General features: G+C 41.9%; 1 protein-coding gene and 1 long non-coding RNA gene across 10 annotated transcripts in view; one reads left to right on the top strand and one right to left on the bottom strand.

Moving 5' to 3' along the window:
• LOC123960056 (transducin-like enhancer protein 1) overlaps window positions 1–7281 on the bottom strand; it is a 23094-nt gene extending 15813 nt beyond the window's left edge. For 3 of the 9 annotated variants that reach the window (XM_046034545.1, XM_046034547.1, XM_046034548.1), the window contains exons 1-4: window positions 6415–7281; window positions 5986–6086; window positions 4942–5005; window positions 4203–4247 (exon numbers count right to left, since the gene is read on the bottom strand). In XM_046034545.1, the coding sequence (XP_045890501.1) occupies window positions 4203–4247; window positions 4942–5005; window positions 5986–6086; window positions 6415–6438 (234 nt within the window). In that variant the 5' untranslated portion in view covers window positions 6439–7281. Of the gene's footprint in view, window positions 1–4202; window positions 4248–4611; window positions 4679–4773; window positions 4904–4941; window positions 5006–5985; window positions 6087–6414 lie in introns of those variants that run through there. The other 6 variants (XM_046034550.1, XM_046034551.1, XM_046034552.1 and 3 more) reach the window with 4 other exon arrangements.
• Window positions 6669–11027, top strand: LOC123960057. The gene is made up of 3 exons (XR_006822426.1): window positions 6669–6804; window positions 9098–9224; window positions 10806–11027. It is a non-coding gene; the product is annotated as an uncharacterized LOC123960057 (long non-coding RNA).
• The last annotated feature ends 9693 nt before the right edge of the window (window positions 11028–20720 follow it).

Here is a 20720-nt window from a genome sequence, read left to right as displayed (position 1 = left end):
TCCCCCTGCCATCACACACAAAGACACACACACACACACACACACACTGAAGCCCCTACCAGTGTATGATATAATAACAACACCCATCCAATTCCAGCTACACACAAATCCAGTGCGTGCCATTTTCAGCATCACTAACAAAGCACAATGAGATTTTCCTGTCTAATCACCAGTGTGAGTTCAAGTTTCTCTCTTGCCTGCTGTATTTCTTTTTGCTCTCTCTCTTTATCCTCTGTACTCTTGTCCCTCTTCCCATCAGCACTTCAACATAATCTCATCAGCTACTAACTTCATTTGCTCTCCCCCCTCCAGTATCCATGCCAACACATCCGCCTGCCCCCCAAACCCCCCGGAGGTGGCAACAATTGGCTGAAACCAGATACCCCCACAGTGGCACCAAATCAGATAAGGGGACTCGCATTACATATCATCCAATCAAACTGATACGAAGAAGGCCAGGGTGAAGAGGGAATTGGAAGAGCCATGAAACGTAGTAATGGCTCATCAGACACACACATCCCACATAAACAGAGACACAGACACACGCTAGATGCGAAAGCTTCAAAAGGCATATGTGCTGAAAACTAATGACGCTTTTTTAAAACTCTGTGAATAAGGCTAAAGCACACAGAACTTCCTCTTTCCAATAGACTTACACGACATACATTGCTCCAGTTTCCTACATAAATCCTTCCACCATCCGCTGTGCAGGAGACTTGTGAATATTGCTGCAATTCCTCTGTCATTAGAAGGTCATCAAGAATCTACAAGCATGCTAGTGGCTGAACCGTAAGGCTGAACTTAGGCACTATGGTACTTTGAGCTAAATCTTACACATCGTAGTTTAGCGCGTTAGCATGCTAATTAGCTTTAAACATGAATTACAGCTGAGGATGATGGGAATTGCATGTATCTGGTCATAAACCAAAGTTTTGGACAAATTTTGATGATGATGCTAGATGAAAAGTCAGGGGATTAAAGTTACTGTAATTCATCATGAGGTGGGTTATGAATGTGTGTACCAAATTTCATTGCAATCCATCCAATAGTCGTAGAGATATTTGACTCAAAACTATAAAACTTCTGCTGGACCAAAGGGAAGAACCGACGCTAGAGTTTTCCATCATTTAATGGGTTTGACAATTCCTGAAAAGCTGATATTGCGGCGACGTCCTATTTAGCTGTAGCATATTAGCTCTCATCTGACCTGTCTGCTAAACACAGCTCAGCTCGCCAAATAACTGACCCTGCCACAGTTTAGCCAATTATGTACTTGGGTGAGCTAAATAAAGTACTAGCCTATTCAGAATGAGTCCTGAACTAATTAAGTAACTGCTTCACCTATAATATAACTTGGAGTGTGACTGAAACTAAAAAGGCTTGGCAATATTCAAATACACACCCAGAAGACAGAAAATAGGGTGGTTAGGTAAATATGCCAAGTAAGTAAATATAGATATACCAAATAGAGGTAAGAAAATATGGAACAGCTTAACCCTGCAAATTCTAAACATTATAAATAATTGACTCTTTATCCAGAATCAAAGGGAATATGGGATCACAAGGAGTAATCTAAGCCTTCACAGCGCTCGTAGTTCTGTTTGTCATTTGGGACTGCATGTGTGAGAGCACAAGATTTGATCACGTGAAAAGCTTAAAATGCTAATTTTCTTGCTTATTGTGGAGAGCTATGTTTCTAAATCAAGCCACACAACAGGCTGTTGGTGGGGGAGAGAGATGGTTAGTCTGATGTTTGTATTTAACTACTTTGGCTGACCAGTCTGAGCAGCATTTATGTGAGACATCTTGCCATACTTTCAGCCTTGTAGAAACGTGCCCCCTGGCCAGCTCGTGAGCTGCTAACTTCCGCATGCTGAAACTCAATCTCATAATGTCTTACTTACTGAACGCCCAGAAAGCTCTAAATAAAGAGCTAGTTCAGGATATACTATACCTGCTCATCCATTCTCAGAATCCTGAGTTGTAAGCCTATAATTAGCCTTGTATAAAGGCTCAATGATTAGGTCACCTGAGAACAGTCTGACTTACTACTACCAGGTCAGCTCAGCTAATCTAACTAAGCTAATGACAAAACTAACAAGGATAAAGCAGACGAGGCCACAAATACCCAAAGCTGGAATCCCTAAGTGAGACATAACAAATACTGACTCAAGAGCATCCAGACAGGAAAAAAAAAAAATTAGGTAACAAAGCACACACAAATATTTCATATGAGCTCCTGAATAACAACATAGGAGACGGTGCACCATCCACGTTGTGATTTTCATAAAATTAAGCGAGTGGTTAAACAAAAGTTGAAGATACAGAGAGAAGACCCCATCCACACTACTACGTTTCCATTTTAAAACAGAAACCTTTTGTTATGTTTGCACCTCCCGTCCAGACTAAAACGGCGTACACGAAGACCTAAAACGGAGAAGTTTGAAAACTCTGGTAACCCCGTTTTGGTTTTAAAATATTCCGTTAGTGGGGACAGGAAAACACAGGAGGACTTCAGAAAATATGACGCAGACGCTCAGCTCTCTGATTGGTTCTTATTAGTCATGCAAAGCAGAAATACAATGCTACTGACAGAGCTTTTGATTTGGCATTTTTATTTAAATATTTTGTACCATATAAATAACACTTAAGCTACACTTGTGTATGTCGGCGTGATTACTTTGCGACGACTGCCAGTCTGTTTTCCACTGCCACAGTTGCTTTTAACTGGCGTGTTACATTCAGTAACAGTCCCAGCTCATTATTGGTCCATGACAAAAAAATATCTCATGCGGAACTTCTTCTCTTCTGAAACTAAGGAAGAGAGACACCATCTTCTTCATGTTTACACTGGCATGCGCATGCCCAGTGAACTAGATATGCATTTTCAGTCGTTTTAATATAGACAGAGATCAACTCTGAAAAGCAGCTAAAACGCTGGTGTGGACGGAGATCGTATTTGTTTCGTTTTGTGGATGGGGCCACACTGTATAATCGGAGCATTACTGCCACACTACACACACACACACACACACACACACACGTACCTCCCCAGCAGGAGGTGGGTTGTTTTCTGTATCCCCCATACCCGCCCACAGAAGCTTGTTGCTCTGACAACTGCAGACCCAAGCTAATGACCTCCCCTGGAGCTTTAGTGTGTGTGTGTGTGTGTGTGTGTGTGTGTGTGGACAATAGGAAGAGATGCATCTCCCTCACAATGAAAGAACAGAAGCTTCACATGGACATAAAACGAAAGAGGGTGGGGGTGTAGCACAAGAAAGAAGAGATCCCATGCTTTTAAACAGAGGCTGAGAAGGGCAGAGAGAAAATGGAGAGAACTTGGGGTAGAAAAAAAAGGAGAGAATAACAGGGGAACAAAAAAAAAAAAAACTACTACTGGGAGGGAGTGTGAGAGAGTCAAGAGAAGAATCCCCACTCCTCAGTGAAGCAGCCAAGCCAATCCACCTCCAATTTCCTCTGGTCTGACTGGTCGATAGCTGTGGTAATTACTGGTAAACGCTCTGAGACATGCACCACTCCTGTGGGGAAAATGTGTGTTTATGAGTTTTCCCTCCTCGTCCATGCGTCTGCGTAGTATGTTTGCATTTCAAATGTATTTATGCATAAACGTATTTGACTTTCTGTGTTTGTGTTTATTCCTCTATCTGCCCTGATGTGTTCGCATATATTACTTATGACTGTACATGAATGCCCTTACCTTACATTACAATGTGTAAGTGTCCTTTCTGCCATACTGAAGTGTATGTTGGTGTGTTTTGGCCTCCCTGCTTCTAAAAAAGGGAGAGATCCACTGTCTCTCCTCTGCCCGGCCTCACTGTGATCGATTCCTCTGCCCTCCCTAGCCCTGCCCCACTAATGTAATAAAGCAGGCCGCTCCCCTAGACAGCACCAATCAATCTACAGAGCCATTCATCCTGCCTCTGGGCTCAGGCGGCCAGCCCTAACTGGGGAAATGGAGACAGAACCCCATCGATCACGAATAAACACACATCCAGACACACACACACACACACAAATGAACGCACAAATGCATTTGCACATACACACAAGGACACGTCAACAGGCGCGCACACAAAATACATTAAAACCCTGCCATGAGAGGGAGGGAGAGAAAGAAAGAGAGGAAGAGACAAACAGTATGACGCAGAGTAGACAAGAGGCACACAGATAAGCGCCCTTACCTGTTTGTGCATTTCGATGTTGAGGCCATAAGACATCTCATAGTACTGAGGAGGACAGAGAGTCAGATGAAGATTAGTGAGAGGAATTCTGAAGTAAAAAGCTTAAACAGTTAAGAAAATATGCGCAACCTTCAAGGTGTGGGTGTTTCACTGGAACAACCAGGTGTGTGACTAAGTGTGATCGCAAACAATTCAGAACGACATTCCTGTCGACTTTTTGTTTGTTTCTGTGTCACACTAAAAGGCATTAGACACAAACTAAGCCTCCTTTGACCCAAAGCTGTTTGAGGTTAAGTGGCTAATAAAGTGAAATGGTATTTTACTTTAGGAAGAGGAGACTAATGCAGAACCTTCATCCCTTCAACCTTTGACCTTTTGTTAAATCAAAATGCAAAGTCTGCCTACTCACAATCTGCAAAGATGTAGCACAGTCTTATCTGACACGCTAATCATCTTCATATCCGAGTAAGGAAACTCTGTACAAATGTGCACAATAAAAACAGCCTTAGTTAACACTTACTTTCATGTTGTGAATCGTTTTTAAATTTTTAATCACTCAGACAGTATTTACTTAATATTCAAATATGGGTTTTCACTTCTCTGCCTTTGGAAAGCTGAAAGTTCAGCTCTAGAAACACACAGAGCTGGTCGGGAATTCCTCAAGGGCACGTCAGCAGGGCAAAAGCCTCACTGTGTGATGTTGTGGTGGGAAGTGAACGGAGTGTCACACGAAGCTCACCATGACATAGTGTCTCTGCATCTCCGTCTTTTCACTGGCCAGCTTCTCACACTCCAGCTTGAGACTGAAAAACACAAAACACCATTTACTTTTTAAGAGATACCTAAATTTTTTTATTGCCATGTAGATTGAGCGTGTGTGTGTGTGTGTGGGGGGGGGGGGGGGGGGGGGGGGGGGGGGGGGGGGGGGGGGTGTATTCGTCAGCCCTTGTGGACGGTTATTTAGTCCTTGGTTTTACAGTACAAACAAGTGCCATTGCTGATCAATGAATATCAGCAAGTGCTTTGGACACAAACAGATGTGTGACTGTCTTCTGTCTAAAACATAGAGTCAAACTAAGAATAAACAGTCATCCAGCTGTTTTCCAAAAATAGATAAATAACAACAGTGAAGCATACAGTTTGGTGGAAAGGTTAAAGTCTCCACTGATCCCTTTTTCACTTTGCTCACTGATTAAATCACTCACAAATATAAAGACAAATTTAAACAGTGCCAAACTACGACAACCAGTGTTGGAGGCAGGAGGTTTGGTTTAGTCCCTCTCTTTGTATTAGAGAGAGTATTAGAAACAAAAACGGCCTGTTTGTAGGTCGGTAACTTTCACCTGTTGCGGCCAACCCTTCGCGACAACACAAATAAGTAGAAGTACATACATACACACAAAGAAAAATGCAACTGCACACATACTCAGGCAGTCTTTTCCCAACACACACCCACAGGGGAAAATAAGGAGTGATTTATGAAACCCTGAGCCCACACGGCAACCTCTGGCTCTCACCCATCACCAAGACTTAGACCTACCGCAGTGTAAGCACTAACAGTGATGCTTGGGTCTGCTGCATGTGTGTGTGTGAACCTAATCCAGGTTTATGGGTTAGTAAGAGGCCAGAGCTGGGGTTTTGTTCATTATGGTAAGGGGGATGACTGTGGTTAGGGTGAGGTTTAGTGTTAGAGGGCAGAAGACAATGAGGAAATTGGCAGCAGCGCAGCCCGTAAAGACAAGAGGAGCCCTTCCCTGTGAATGTGTGCATTTGTATTATCCACCTGTGATACTGTGCCTGGAGAAACTGGAACTCCTCCTTGATGCGGTCCAGTGACTCTGGGATGGTGAACTTGAAGGGCTGGCCTGGAGCCTGGTGGGGCGCCTGACACACACACAAACACAGGATTATTAACATCACAGTGCCTCATTATGTGGTCTACAACATGCATCTGATTCCTCCCCAGGCTCACATGTAATACCAACAACTTTTAATTATTAGCCATTATTAAACAAACTAAACGCTTCTCGGGCCAGATGCAGAGCACAATTAACAAGAAGAGCATGATTTACACACGTGCTTAGCCTGAAGGCTGGTAAGACAAAAAGGAGGCGCGGGTCAGACAAAGAGGTGATGATGTTATCTCCCTGGCTGAGGAGACCCGGTTGCAGCCAGGTGAACAACTGTTAAAGCAGGACGGGAAGAGTCTTACCGGGTGTCGCCCCTGAGGAAACATTGTTATCTCCGGGAGGATGCAACCGCTGCCTTCTTAAAACCCCGTTTGGAAGGATCAAAAGAGGGTAAGTTACTGTGAGGATGTGGGGCTCTCCAGATCACGGAGACGGATCCATCCGCGGTTATTATCAGGACCAAGTCTCGTTAATTTCAACCAAAACTGACCGCCCCGCCGCTCCGTCCGAGTTCAGCTACTATTTCATGTGAACCCCTGCTCCCGTGTCTCTCGCCGTCTTTCGGTCGTTGTCTCTCCTGCGCTCCACTGGCAACGCGGCCGTAAATCAACCGGAAAAACACGGGAAACGGCTCATTAGCTGGAGGCAGCTAACAGGAGAGGGGGGTGGAGGAGGAGGAGGGTAGGAACCAGGTGAGAAATAAAAAAGACTGGAGCCACCGCAATCACTTCGGGGTTTGTTTTGCGTAGGATCCGATGTATTCCGAGTACTGAGAGACGACCAAACAAACAAACAAGAAAATATTCAAGCCAGTAGACCATAAACAGACAGCAGCAAACTGTCGGCTCTCAGTCGGAGCATCAGAAACAAATCCACACAAGTTAATTGCAGTGAAGAGTTCCCACTTGACTCGCGCGGTCGCTAGCTGGCGGTTTAACGGTCAACAGAAACAGAAATATTTACTTCCCCGCTGAGTTTTGGATGCAAATCTGCGTCCAAAATAGATTTCACGAGAAAAAAAGAGGAAATATGTTAGTTTTGATAGCAACAACTCCCACAGTGGCGGCGACAGTCCACCGTCTAGCTCTGCGTTACCTCAATGGCAACTTTCTCACGCGGTTTCACGCACCCCAACCGAAACTGTAGGCCGGCCCACAAAACGGCCGCGGACCAATCCAAGCCGCCGCTCCACGTGGGGATACTAATGTAGATTACACAGCTGACCAATAGCCGTACAGTAAACTGCCCCGAGTCTGTTGACCTGGTTGAGCTACGCGGATTCTGGCCAATCAAAGCGTGCCAAGGAGCTGCCATTCTGGAGGCGCGCTGGGCGGGCAGTGCGGTGAGTGAAGGAAGTCTCACCTGTCAATCAAAGTAACGTGGGCTCAGCAGGAGCAGGGTTGAAGGTGTGCGTGTGCATACACACACATACACAAGGGCACGCACGTGCACAAACGAAATCAGCAAACACAAACACAAATACAGTCTAACAAGTGTCGTGGCAAATCAACTTAAATCTCTCTTCCTCTTCTCTCTATGTAATATAATACAGTGTGCATGTTAATTTGGTAGGACTTGAACTCACTTTGTGTTCCGCTTTTCTTAAAATAAAAAAATCTATTCATGCTATTCATCTGTTGCTCACTACATGTTCAGGCAGTATGTTGTTATTTTCATACACATTCAAACTATATTGGGTGAGCCACAGAGATAGCTCACAAGGTTAGGAGTCCATGGACAAACCCAAAACCCCAACTTCAGGGGAATATTGTGAGGTCCTGGTATACCAGTTACGTCACTTCAAAAAAGGATGTTGGTCTCAGTGTAAATACTACTTCCATGCAAAGAGGGGAAACTTGGTAGGGGAAATCCTGATTTGCAGTAACAACATTCACAGAATACTATGTTATCACCATCACACAAATCCAGATAGAGACAGGTGGGGGGAAAAAAAGGGTTCCCAAACAGGTCAGCAGTGTGCACAGACAAAAAGCGTAGGAACTGTTTTTACTTCACTCTGGTGTGTAAATTTTTTTTAATATACTCAGTTTGTGGACAAAAAAGCACTAAGAGGCAAAAGAGCACAGCAACTACTTACTATTTCTTCATAATTGTAGAAATTAAGTAGTTGTCTATATTGAAAGTATATATCATATCCACCTTCCTCATGTACTTAGTAACACCCGCACAAAAACATTTATTTATTCCAGCATCCCTTGCACTATGCTCCATTACACTATTGTTTTGCTGTCTACAAATGTTGTTGTTTGTGTGTGTGTGTGTACTGTACACTGTAGTTTGTAGTATGTACAAAAATGGATATTTATTTGTGGAGGTCCGTAGCTGCTTTGAGATAGATTTCTGATATATTTTTTTAAAGCATTATTATTCATCTGTTTCCTCATATATGGCTTCATCTCTTTTTTTACATCAACTTTGGTTACAGTTCAGTATAGAGATACAGTTAAGAGCAAATGTCCGTGAGGTAATGATTAAAAACCTCTAGATATAATTGTCTGTGGATTAGATAAATTCTGACCCTGTGACTTCCTGTACTGATAGGAATATCTTGACTTGTAACTTCATATTTTACTGTAATACAATCAAAGAAAATAGCGACTGTATTGTGAGTTGGTCAGTGGAGGTTCCCCAAACTAAAATCAGAAACAAATTGCACACAGCTACAGCCAGAATAATGACAAATGAGTAACTTGCACCATTCGTCCTTCACTTGTAATCGTATATAAATAACTAGTATTAAGATCCGACAAATCTGACTAGCTAATTAACTGATGAAGTACTAAGTGACTGACTAACAACAGATTTGTTGACCATGTCATGATTGGTGAGGTGGTGGAAACGGGGTTGTGAAGCAGGTTCTGAGTTTTCTGTGCTCTACTCATCCCGTCTGAGCACAAGTCCTCCATCCCTCACTTCACATGGAAAAGCCCCTCACCTCCACGCCGACCTGTGTTTTGCTTATAGAGCTCAACCCCTGACCCTGTGACCTCTGACCTCTGACCTCTGCAGCGGCTGATCCAGTCCATATGAGAGACTCCTGACTGTGACCAGCCATGACCTTTTTCGGCAGCTCTCATGACCACATACACAGGTGCTCTTCAGTTTGTGGTACTATTAATCAAAGGGGCGTGCACGTGTGTGTGTGTGTGTGTGTGTGTGTGTGTGTGTGTGTGTGTGTGTGCGTGTCTGCATACGTGTTGGATCCCCTTTTGTCGTTCTTCTGCCCCCCCCTTCCCTGTCAAATATTTTAATCACGATTAATCACATTGTTAAGCGCAAAATTGAATAATGAATTCTAAATTAGTGTATTGCGCACTTTTAATTTAAACTTACTGCTATATACACAAAAGTACAATAATATGTGGTTTGCAAACACTTACAAGGTGCTTTTTACCAGCAGTATTCCCTTTACACAGTAGCAATAAAATATTTCTTGTAAATCTCAACTTAAAAATTAATGTAATCAAATCAAATATAAAACCAAAGCTTTTTGCCACTGCTAGAGCATTACCTTTCATCTAGCTTGTTAACGCTACCATCAGAGTCCCGAGCCACGATCATAACATCATAACAGGCACCTTCTAAGCAACAGGTGTTCTTGGTTTTTTTCATTAGCAAGTGTCCCTGTTAGAGTGAGGTGAAGTGGTCGAGCCCGCTGCCGAAGTTGAATTGTCTTGAACTTTTTGTACTTGACGCGAAGCACAAAGCACTGGAAGAGAGACTGATCCTCGCTGTTTGTGAGTTTCCACAATCTATTACTGTTTACTAAATCAGGGAACAAGGCATCAGGGAATTTGCATGGCAGAGCATCCCCACAAAACTTGATGAAGGCCTATCAGGTAAAGTTATGTAGTCTATAATTTTAACTTAATAGGCTACAGCTGTGTAGTGCACAGAAGCCGTTGCCATGGTTACTATCCATAGAGCGCCTGCCATTTACTCACGGAGCGCTGTCTTACTTCTCCCACACGCTGCATCCAGCGTAGTCTGTCGAAGCCTCCCTCTGCTGCTTATTTGTGTGGGTGATTTGCAGGCTGATCAACATCCCACCGCACCGTGACCCATGGTTTGACTGTATGTGTATTCAGAGCCAGTGAGTAACAGACTTTCAAAATAATAATAATAAAAAGTCAGTGACAAAAGTTTAGGTACTAACATTTCGGGTGGTTATGGTAAGGGGCTTCGGGGCTCTGTCAACACCTTTAGCACTTCCAGTCTGTAGGAGACGCCCCAGAGAGCTGAAGGGTACCTTTGATGTCAAATAACTACGTTTTGTCACTTTTTCTGAAAGCATTGGTAATGGACGCCCTATATAGTGGGTTTCCATTAAAGGAAGCTTGAGGCTTTCCACAAGCTAAACGTTTGAGGACTTGTGAGGCTTATAGATAATATAAAAACAAGGCAGTCAGTGGTCCAGAAGGACACACACTGTGTATGGATCCACTTTGTTAATCATTTCCATTTTGTTAATAGCTTCTCTGCACTGCACTGCGAAGCGTATCCTGAATTATCCCAAACACTGCAATAACCTCAGCTGCAACATTTTCGTTCCTTCCAGCTGACTCCGGTTCCCCCATCTTCTGATGTTCTTCACAAATACACAGGCTTGGATGTCATCGTTTGTACAAAATTAATTTGGCATAGTTCTTGTGTTTTGTTTTTGTCATTTCAGATTCAGTAGTAAAATGGCATTGTTGTTATCCTGGTGATTTGCTCAGGATCCAGTGCACTGCTAGCACCACCTGAAACTTGAACCCCCATGAGCTCGGACATATTTTTATTCAAAGAACTTCTCCCCTGAGTGTGGGAATGGAAATAAAAACAGAACCTGAGACAATGGCTACATGTTACATTAGATTTCCCCAAGTTCCTATAAAAGAGGTAATTGTTAACATTTTTTATTCAGTGCTTTCTCACTTCTCTAACCAACACTTTGACGCATCAAACAACAACAAAAAGGTGCTGTCTCCTCCTCACAAGGGAAGAATCTGCTGGGCATGTATCACGTGTAGACATCATGTCTTCAGTTAGTCATATTTACTACACATTATCTGTATCCACGTAGTAAAATCTTTTCCTCTCCTCAATACACATCAGTCAAGTTACAAAACGTCCTATCAAAACAAAGATCTTGTGATACCTCTTTACCAGAAAGCAGTTTGTCACACATCAAGAGCAATAAGTTAGCCGTGGACCGATCACATGTCACTCAGAAATATTCCTTTCAAATATGACTACTTGCAGTGCAACACAGTGTAACATGACATTTCCTTGCCCTCAAAGAACAGCAAGATATTGACATAAAAGAGTGAAAGCTAATTAAACTATGTTTTATGAGCAGAACAAAAGATCAGGGCTTCTCTGGTGCTTTCTCTGACCTTCATTGGTGTGTTTAACAAATTAATTTAAGTATATGGACTGAGACATATATACAGTAGCCTATGTATGATCATTGAAATGTAATTACACAAAAGTCACAAAACGCTGTCTGCTCACGATAAGTTTGACACTGAAAACTGTAAAACAAATTTTTACTGCACAGATACAGACACTGTATTAAACATTTTGCTTATAGACAGTGAAAAGGCGTTCACTATTACACTTGTTAAAGCACTTTGTAACTTGTTTTTGAAAAGTGCTCTACAAATAAGGATTATTATTATTATTATTATTATTATTATTACGTGGAATTGGGCTTTTGTCAGTATAACCACTCTCATTTATACTTTGATCAGTGCGGTCAATGGAAACGCTGATGTTTTACACTGAGTCCCAGGTTTTTAATTTCCTAGAACTGAGAATGAAAAAGAAAACAATAATCATTCATTAACATTTTATTAAAATGTTTATCCAGTAATGCAATGAGGTGATGTAATGTATTTTGAGAGTGTTTATTATTAAGGATGATACACATCGGTGTTATATGTGCTATTGTTTAAAATGTATTTGGACATGTTTTAGCGGTTTCAGATAATACAAGGTTAAAATTGTAAGGCCATCAAGTTTTTCAATGAACTACTTTGCACAGTACAGCTTACTGTACAAAGGAGCTTTAGTTCAATGAACTGCGGCGTTACGTAGCTCAGAACGCTTTGAAAGTGTCTGCTTAAGGTCAGGTAGGCAGCCTATTTAGTTAACTCAGACTATGGCCTAGGGCCTATGCAGTCAGTACAATACGATTATAGGATTAAGGCTTCAAGGTAACCATTAATGGCTTACATAGTTAGAGAATAAGTCCACTTAACGAAAGTATTCCAGGAGGTGTGTGTGTTTCCATGCTGTGTGTTTCCGAAATGGTCCAAACGTTGTCTGCGATACCTTGTGTTCTGCTTTACTGATCAGACAGCAACAGTCACCAGGCAAATAGATAATTGAACATGAGCTCACTGGCCTCCTGATTTCCTTAACAAATAGCCCATCCCCTCATTCACTTCAAAAGTCTCTCACTCTCTCCCCCTCTCCCAGTCATTTGTTTAGAGTGGCAAAGCACACAATTAGCCTCTGCTTTGGATGGGGTACAAGAACCTGCCATATAGGCCTCATTTGGTTTGCAAATGTTCCATTTCTTTCTGATTTTAGTGGCTAAAACAAATGATTGAGCTTTGTTTATAAAAGAGGAGGGAGATGGAGTGGTGTGGAGGGGGAGAGTGAGAGCGAGAGAGAGAGGAGTGACATGAGGGAGAAGAGGCTATTTTAGCTGTGACCCGGTCATCTTGCCTGTAGAGGAGAGAAGAGGCTCTCCCAGATAATGACTGAACAAGCAGCTTTGTGTGGGACGACAAATGGAGTGATCCCACTCTCGTCCCACTTACCACAAGAAGAGTGTTGGTGTGTTGTGTGTCTGTCTTTGTGTGTGTGAGCTTATATGCAAACATATGTGTTTTGTTGGGTTATTTGAATGTGTGTGTAAATGCGAATTTGGTTAGTTTGGTTTGGTCTGAATGTGTGTGAGGTTGTGCGTGTGTGTGTGTGTCAGGAGACGGTGTTAAAGAGTGTATTCATGGTCATGAGGTGGTGTGTGTGTCAACAGCAGATGATTTGCATGAGGGTTCTGGCCGAGCTGTCGCATGGAGCCCTTTTGTTTTGTTTTGACTCTTCTGTTTTTAATGGACAACCAAGGACATAATTTGAATACCATCAACCCCGCCTGTATGCCACTCTCTGTATTTTGGTTGAGGGAGTTGGGGGCGCTTGTTTGTTTCCTCTTTTGAAGAATTTGAGTCCCTTTGTGCCAAATCCATTCTTCTTGTGCCCAATGTGGAGGTTCTGCGTGAGAAGAAGGAAAGAGGAGCAAAAGATATAAATGCGTACTTTGCCCAATGGTGGAAGGGCACTGTCCTGTAGATCTGAATCTGTTACCTATTCACGAAAGAGCACACATCCCAGAACTCAGACAACAGCAGGTAAAGAACAACAATAGTTTATTTGATAAATGTTAAATAGAGATGTTGAGCGAGTGATACAGAGTTGGTCAGGCGGGCAGGCAGAATGAGCTGGGCAGACAGCAGGCTTTATTTTGTAGGTAAGAGAAAAGTCTCAGCGACCAATAACACAATGCCCAACGTGCTTGACGGGAGTTAAGATGCTTGGCTGACTAGATGAAGGCCAGGTTCTTATGGTCTGTCCAAACAGCAAATCGTTGCTCAGCTTCCTCCAGCCAGTGTCTCCTCTCCTCCATTGCTAGTTTGACTATAGCAACTCCATGTTACCAGCTTCAGAGTTGCATTACGACATCTGGAAAAGAAGGCACAGGAAATGGCATGTTTGATCAGAGCACTGAGAGGGGACTGCTCCAACCCCAGCGTCTGAAGCATCAACCTCCACAGTGAACTGACGGAATGAAGGTTGAACCAGGATGGGAACTGAGGTGAAGAGCAACTTTATCTGGAGAAGGCCTGCTGTGCTTCAGAGGTCCAGGTGAACGGGATGAAGGAGGCAATGAGTTTGGTCAGGGGTGCAGCGACTCTACTGTAGTCTCTGATGAACTGGCAGTATATATTTGCAAAACCCAAAATGCCTTGAAGTTGTTTGCGAGTACTGGGTATGGGCCACTCTGCCAGAGCACTGATCTTTTCCGGATCTGCCTTCACCTGCCCCTTTTTGATGATATATGCCAGAAAGCTAAATGAACTAGTGTTAAACTCACATTTCTCTGCCTTCAGGTAGGGTTTACTCTCCAGCATGCTGGAGAACCTGGCGTACATGGGAGACGGGGTCAGACAATGTTTTCAGAGAAGATCAGGAAATCATCAAGATACACAAACACAAAACTATTCACTAAAGCTTGGAACACAGCAGGGGTGCTGGTTAACCAAAGGGGGGAGAACGGCTGAAAACAATAGGAAAGAGAGAGAGGCACAGCCAGACCGTGACACTAATCTGTAGTATCAACACAAACTGTTTCCAATGAGGACTGATGATGCAAACTACTTTGCTTGCTTCACTTTGCTCTATCAAAACTTTGCTCTTATTGCACTTTCAAGTGAAATGTCCTTGGATCAAGCTTTTGTCTTTTCTTGATTTTATTAAGCTCATGTATATCCTACAGTTATATTCCCCTCAACTCAAAAATATGTGTTGCTTGTTACTTTACTTGGGTCTTTGAGCTTCACTGTGCAGGATCATGTAGTATGTGCAGAGTAATAGTCTCAGTCACTCAGCAACTTATGTAAGTGTGATGTGAGAACTTGAAACCTCCTGCATCCACATACTGAGAATGGGCAGTGAAGTGGGAAACATTTTGTATCTAAAAGTTGAACTTTTGAAATGAATAGATTCTGGGTTTCATTGAGGTAGAAGGAGGAGATGCAATTTTAAGAATTTCTAACAAGATAATTGAACCTTTTTGTGGCACAAATTATTACTCATAGCATATGTTTTGTAGTATGTCTGGAGGGGATTTTTTTTTGTGATCAGATGGTGTAATTCAACGAGTTTAGTGCTAACATTCACTGAGGTCATGTGCTTAGCCTCTTGGAAACAGACATGTATTTCCAGGAAAAACACCTAAAATAACCCAGAATGAATCAGTAATAACTCCTCAACCATTAGGCCTAGATGCATAATTCTGGTCTTCTTTGACAGGTATTTTTCTATTAAAGAGTAAATGGAGATGCAATAAAATAATATATTTAAAAAAATATATATTATATTTTCATCCTCGCCTGGTATAAAATATATATTTTAATAGCAATATCACCATCAAAACCATCATCCTGTAGTGAATATTGATCAACATTCCTATGACCAAACACACTCCCATGCTTTTCAAGCCCACAATTTGAAAACATACAGGGCTGTAAGTGGGCTCTGTCTCTTCGTGTTGAGCATGACAATAAAGACCGTCTGTTCCAAAGCAACACTTCTTCTCTCCTTCGTTTTGACAAGAGAAACAAAACCTAACAACTCAGGGATGGTGGGAGACATCTAAATGACATCTTGTAGGTCCTGATTCACCTTTATGTAGGTCAGACTATGTACAATTCTTCAACCGCTAATTACTTAATGATCATCTTTGTGCTTTACTATATTCACAATCAGTATTTTTTTCCCTCATTGTTAGCCAAGCCGTGTTTGAACAGTAGTCTGTGATTTGACCCTGGGCTAATTTAGCCCAAGTTTCCTCTCTTGAACTTGAACTCTGCTAAAAGGCCAAGATAAAGTCTGAAGGAATCAGCATTTTGATTGTGTGTAATATCTATAATTCACAGTATTTCCATTTAAAACAGACTAATGTTTTGAGGGACTGATGTGCTGGGCCGATAGCAATAATAGAACAGAAGAATTGATTAACACATAATCTGCAGTGGTTGTAATTTATGTACAGTGACTAGAACACCATGAAGCGCACAAATACAATACAAGATCTTATTTTCCAGGAAGTAAAAGGAATGTACTAAATTTAATTGTTATTACATTATAGAGAAATAATCACTTATGTGTATGGTTTGCATTACATGTAGGGGATTTCTTTCTTCATCTTGACTGTACAGGTATTCCTCTTATCTGTGGGGGGGGAAATCCATTTATTCTATAGTTTGAGGGTGTCCCAGATCCAAGCTATGTGAAACAGGTTTTTGGCATTTGTTGAAGCCGCAGTATGGTGTTCATTCCTAGTTTGCAGAGTTCTTGTATAATTTATGACTGCGCATTAAACAGCCTAGCACCAGGCAGCCCATCATGTAAACAGATCAGGGCTTTTACAGGCAGCTTGCCGGCTGTTTAAACAGACGAAAGGAAAAGGGGACAAGGGGGGAAATTAAAACCTAAATGGAAAACATGTGTGACTCTGTGAGTGTTTGGGTAGGTGTGTGTGTTGGGTGGGGGGGTTGCAACTAGACGATGTGGAAGTGACACAGTGTGAGGCAAAAACGCACACATAAAAACTTGCAAACACATACAAACCCCCACATACAGACAAGCACGCATGCACACAGACACACACACACATAAACCTACGTACCACAAAACCTCCAGTTTTATCAAGTCCAGCTGTGAGTGGAGTCGTATCAAAGGCAACATGTGGAGCAGAGCTGTGGTGCTGCAGAGAAGATCAGATCCAGATGGGTTCCAGTCTGTCAGACAGACCTGCTCGCCTCTGCTCTGTTTCATCCCGCTTTATTTTGTTATATATTGCTCTAGCCTCCACACTGATCTTCTCTCCCCTGCTCTGTCCTTTTGCTCTATTTTATGACTTTCCTGATTTAGTGAAGTCAAATAGGAACCACAGAGGTGACATGCAACAAAGGAGACGAGCCGGTTGCAGACCTACAATTTGTGTGTGTTGTGTACCTTGGCGCTGAGCCACCAGGACGTCCGTCTGTGTTTCTGATCACAAAGACAACAAAGCCGAACCAGGACTAGATATTGTTATTATTGCCATGAGAGAATAAAGAGTGTAGAACTGTGTGGATGTTTTTTGTAAGAGGTTTTGGCGGTTCCTCTGAGTGTCCTGACACGTGTAGTGGCAGTCAGAGCCATGATCTACAGCAGATGGCTGAGCAAAAGTCTGGTTAATGAAGAAGACACACACACACACACATTCAAAGAGTTTCAAAGAGTTGTGTGGGAAGAGCATGGCTTATGGTATATATCACAGTGGAAAACATAACAAATCACTTTAAATGCTGAAAAATGAATTCTAATGAAGACATCATGTAACTCTGTAGCTATTATATAGCGATTAGCACAAACCACATCTGGTCACATACATAGTGCTTGATTCTAACGACAGGAAGAGACTGAGATTAGCGTTAGTGTAAAACACTGTGTCAGTGAAATAGAAAAAAATGTTATCTATTTGAAATAGTGACATCATTGTGCATGCTATAACAAAGTAGTGAATTACGAATTTTCTCAGATAAAACAAGATTTATGCAAAAGGTACATTTTGATATGGGTTTATGTTATTATTTTCATGTTTATGGTGTAAACTAAAAGGCTGAGTGAATGAATGAAATGATGGGAGATGTCTTTGCTTTGGATACTGACCTTAACCAGCGTATTAAATGTTCTCTCATCACCTCAAATGTGGCATGACCGACATTCAGACCAAAAAACAGCCCTGCGTAAAAGAACCCCAAGAGCCTGTGTTGCTGGGGACGTGTTGTTTCTGATATCGGTGGGGTGATAAAATGCAATATATGCCCAGTTTGAGCACCAGTTCCATGAGTTTGAAGCAGATATCAAAACACTGCACGGTGGTTTATGTAAATAACAGGATTTTTCAACTCTATAAAGTTATCACAGTAGCAGTTATTTTACCTTTGTCACAACAATTGCCAGATAAATGGATAAAATACCACGAAATATGTACACATATTTGACTGGCTAGCAGAGCACCTTGCTTGATGATTTTGCATTTTGGCCAGACAACAATACGCTTTTTTATCCAGCGCTGTTATGTCTGAACCCAGCCTCAGCGTAACAAGAGTGAATTCCACTGGTCTATGATACAAATAAACATTATTAACTTAGGTGGATGGTTCTTAAGATTAATTGTTTTAGGTTTGTATACATTTTTACTGAAAAACACCTGCAAATGAAAAGAAAACTTGAGAGGAAATGCACCAGAATTGATTTGTTATTGTTTTGTGATTTTTGTTTTTTTTATTTCACATATTTGTGTACTAAAGATACTCTTGAGGGAAGGAAAACTTGAGGTGGAATGGTAAATGGTCTGTACTTGCCTTTCTAGTCTTACGACCACTCAAATTGTTTTTTTACACTAGATCACTTTTATCCATTTACACACATTTATATATACTGATGGCAGAGGTTGATCATCAGAACATCATTAAGTTGACCAGGAAAGGAGACTGTTAACAGCTCTGCTTTGTATCCCCAAAATGCAGCCAAAACATCCTCCGGTGTAGCTCAGTATTAAGGCAGTTGAGGCTTTAAATCGTACTGGAACAGCTCATAATCAAAATTTGTACATTTGTTGTTGTGTTAAATGCTTAAGATAAAGTCCTCTACCAAGCACCCTCTGTTGTGTAAGATCTTGAGAGATGTGAGATCAAAGGCAGAGCCTCCCCTTTTGTCTTGAAATGTTTTCTGGCTGCTTTGTAGGGTCTTACACGTCTATGTTCTCTTAATGTTATTCTATATAGTATCTCATGATTTTATAGTAGCAAGGAATGTTCAAAGTCTAAAGCAGAGAGTCAAACTTTATACCACTGGGGTGTTTTGGTCGGCCTTTTTGATCTGCCTGTTTGATCTGTCTATTCTTTTTGAAGCACTCTCCACTAGTTTTCCTCCTCACTTTAACAAGGATAAAACAGAAAGCAGAATTGTAGCTGCCAAGTCGCTCAGCCACGAAAACATGAAGTCTTTTATGTCAAGGATGGAATGAATGAAAAAGTTGATCTAGTTCTGCGGCCTCTGAATCTGAGACAATATTGCCTATTTAAATGCATTCTCTTTGTTGTTGTTGTTGTTGTTATTGTTGTGTGTGTGCCTGCATGGCATGCACTAAAACATACATTTCAGTATCTCCGTTGCAGCTCAGTGTGTCCTCCTCCATTTATGCAAGGCTGACTCCTTGTAGGTGGGTGTCAGGAAGGAGGTGTCAGGAGTGTATTGATGGTCATCAGGTGTGTGTTTTCCTACCGAGCGCTATCAGACAATTATGTGTGTAATCGAGCTATTCATGGCTTGCCCTTTGTGTAAAAAAGGAACAAAGATGCCTCTCTAGATACACCAACACCCAGTTTGTTTAAGAGCCATGCAAACAGGCTTGGGGGAAATTCCCACCACGAGTGATAATCAAAGGCTTGTTATTGTCATGGGAATGCAAATGGCAGTGTGTGTGTGTGTGTGTTTGTGACACACAATGATCTGTGTGTCCAAAGAAATGCAAATAGAAGAGAGAGTGTGTGTGTGCATGTGCATGTGCGTGTGCATGCGTGTGCATGCGTGTGCTCTCCTCCGCTGTCTTGCTAATCCAAGAGACAGGCTTAGACACTGAGACTTTTGCGACGCTTTAAGTAAGCACTAATACTGTTAAACCACAACTGAGCTCTTACACACACTGAGAGCAGATAAAGATAGAAGAAGCTTCACCGCGTGCACTCTCCCTCACAAACACACACAGACATGCACATAAGAACCTCTAATCAACCTCTTATGTATTTAGCAAACCATGCCTTTTCAGTTGTGGCGGTGTTGGTTTGGAACATGTGTACTGCAAGGACCTCTACCGTAAAGGCCAATCAGGTGGTGTAGTAAGAACAAAGCGGGTTAAAGCCATCGTGACACATGCACCCACCCTTCTTACATGTCTTTAATCAAGACACGGAACCCCCACAGGTTATGTCAGGGTTGTTGGATTTTTATTAACATGTAATGAAAAAAAAGGAGAAAATAATTTAGGAGGCAAGCTAATTCCCCTGCAGGATAAAGAAAATATTACTTTACCATTATCATTAAATTTAGATTAAGAGATATTATGCTAAGGCCAATACCGCCACATTAGCGAGAGCACAGGGGGATAACAACGGAGCCTACATTTCATCAAAATGTCTGGAGCTTAATCATAATGAATTCATTTTGCTGGTACCATACCAAGTGAAAAGCATCCTGAACAAAATCCACTCCAGTATTACATTTACATTTAGGGCATTTAGCAGACTTACAATAAGTACATCTGTCAGAAGAAAGTGAAAAAGCCATAGATCGCCCTCGGTAAAGTAAGCATGTCAACAAGTTTCAAGCACTCATTTTTGCTAGGTTAGCCATTACTGGTATTGACAGAATTAGAAGCGGATCCTTTGTCTTCACACACCTCGTTCACACTCTGTTTTCACTGAAAGCCAAGAGAATTTAATATTTTCTACACATTTAAGACTGCTTACAGACAAAAGAGCTTCTTTCACTTTTAACAAGGTAAGTGTGCGTAGGTGCAAGTTTATTCAGCCTTTGTGCATATCTGTGAAGTAGTGAAAGGTAAAGAAAAAAGGGGGGACTGTGGGATAGACTAAGATGGGGGTGGGGGCAACGAAAAAGAAAAAGAAAAAGAGAGTGACAGTGGGGAGATGAAGGAGGGATGAGGGAGTGAGAGACGAGAAGGCGAACTGATGGGGAGAGT

This window comes from Micropterus dolomieu, linkage group LG21 (genome assembly GCF_021292245.1).
Source record: "Micropterus dolomieu isolate WLL.071019.BEF.003 ecotype Adirondacks linkage group LG21, ASM2129224v1, whole genome shotgun sequence".
Lineage (NCBI taxonomy): Eukaryota > Metazoa > Chordata > Actinopteri > Centrarchiformes > Centrarchidae > Micropterus > Micropterus dolomieu.
The sequence above is the reverse complement of the archived record's forward strand: the minus strand, read 5'-3'. Positions and strand labels throughout refer to the sequence as shown.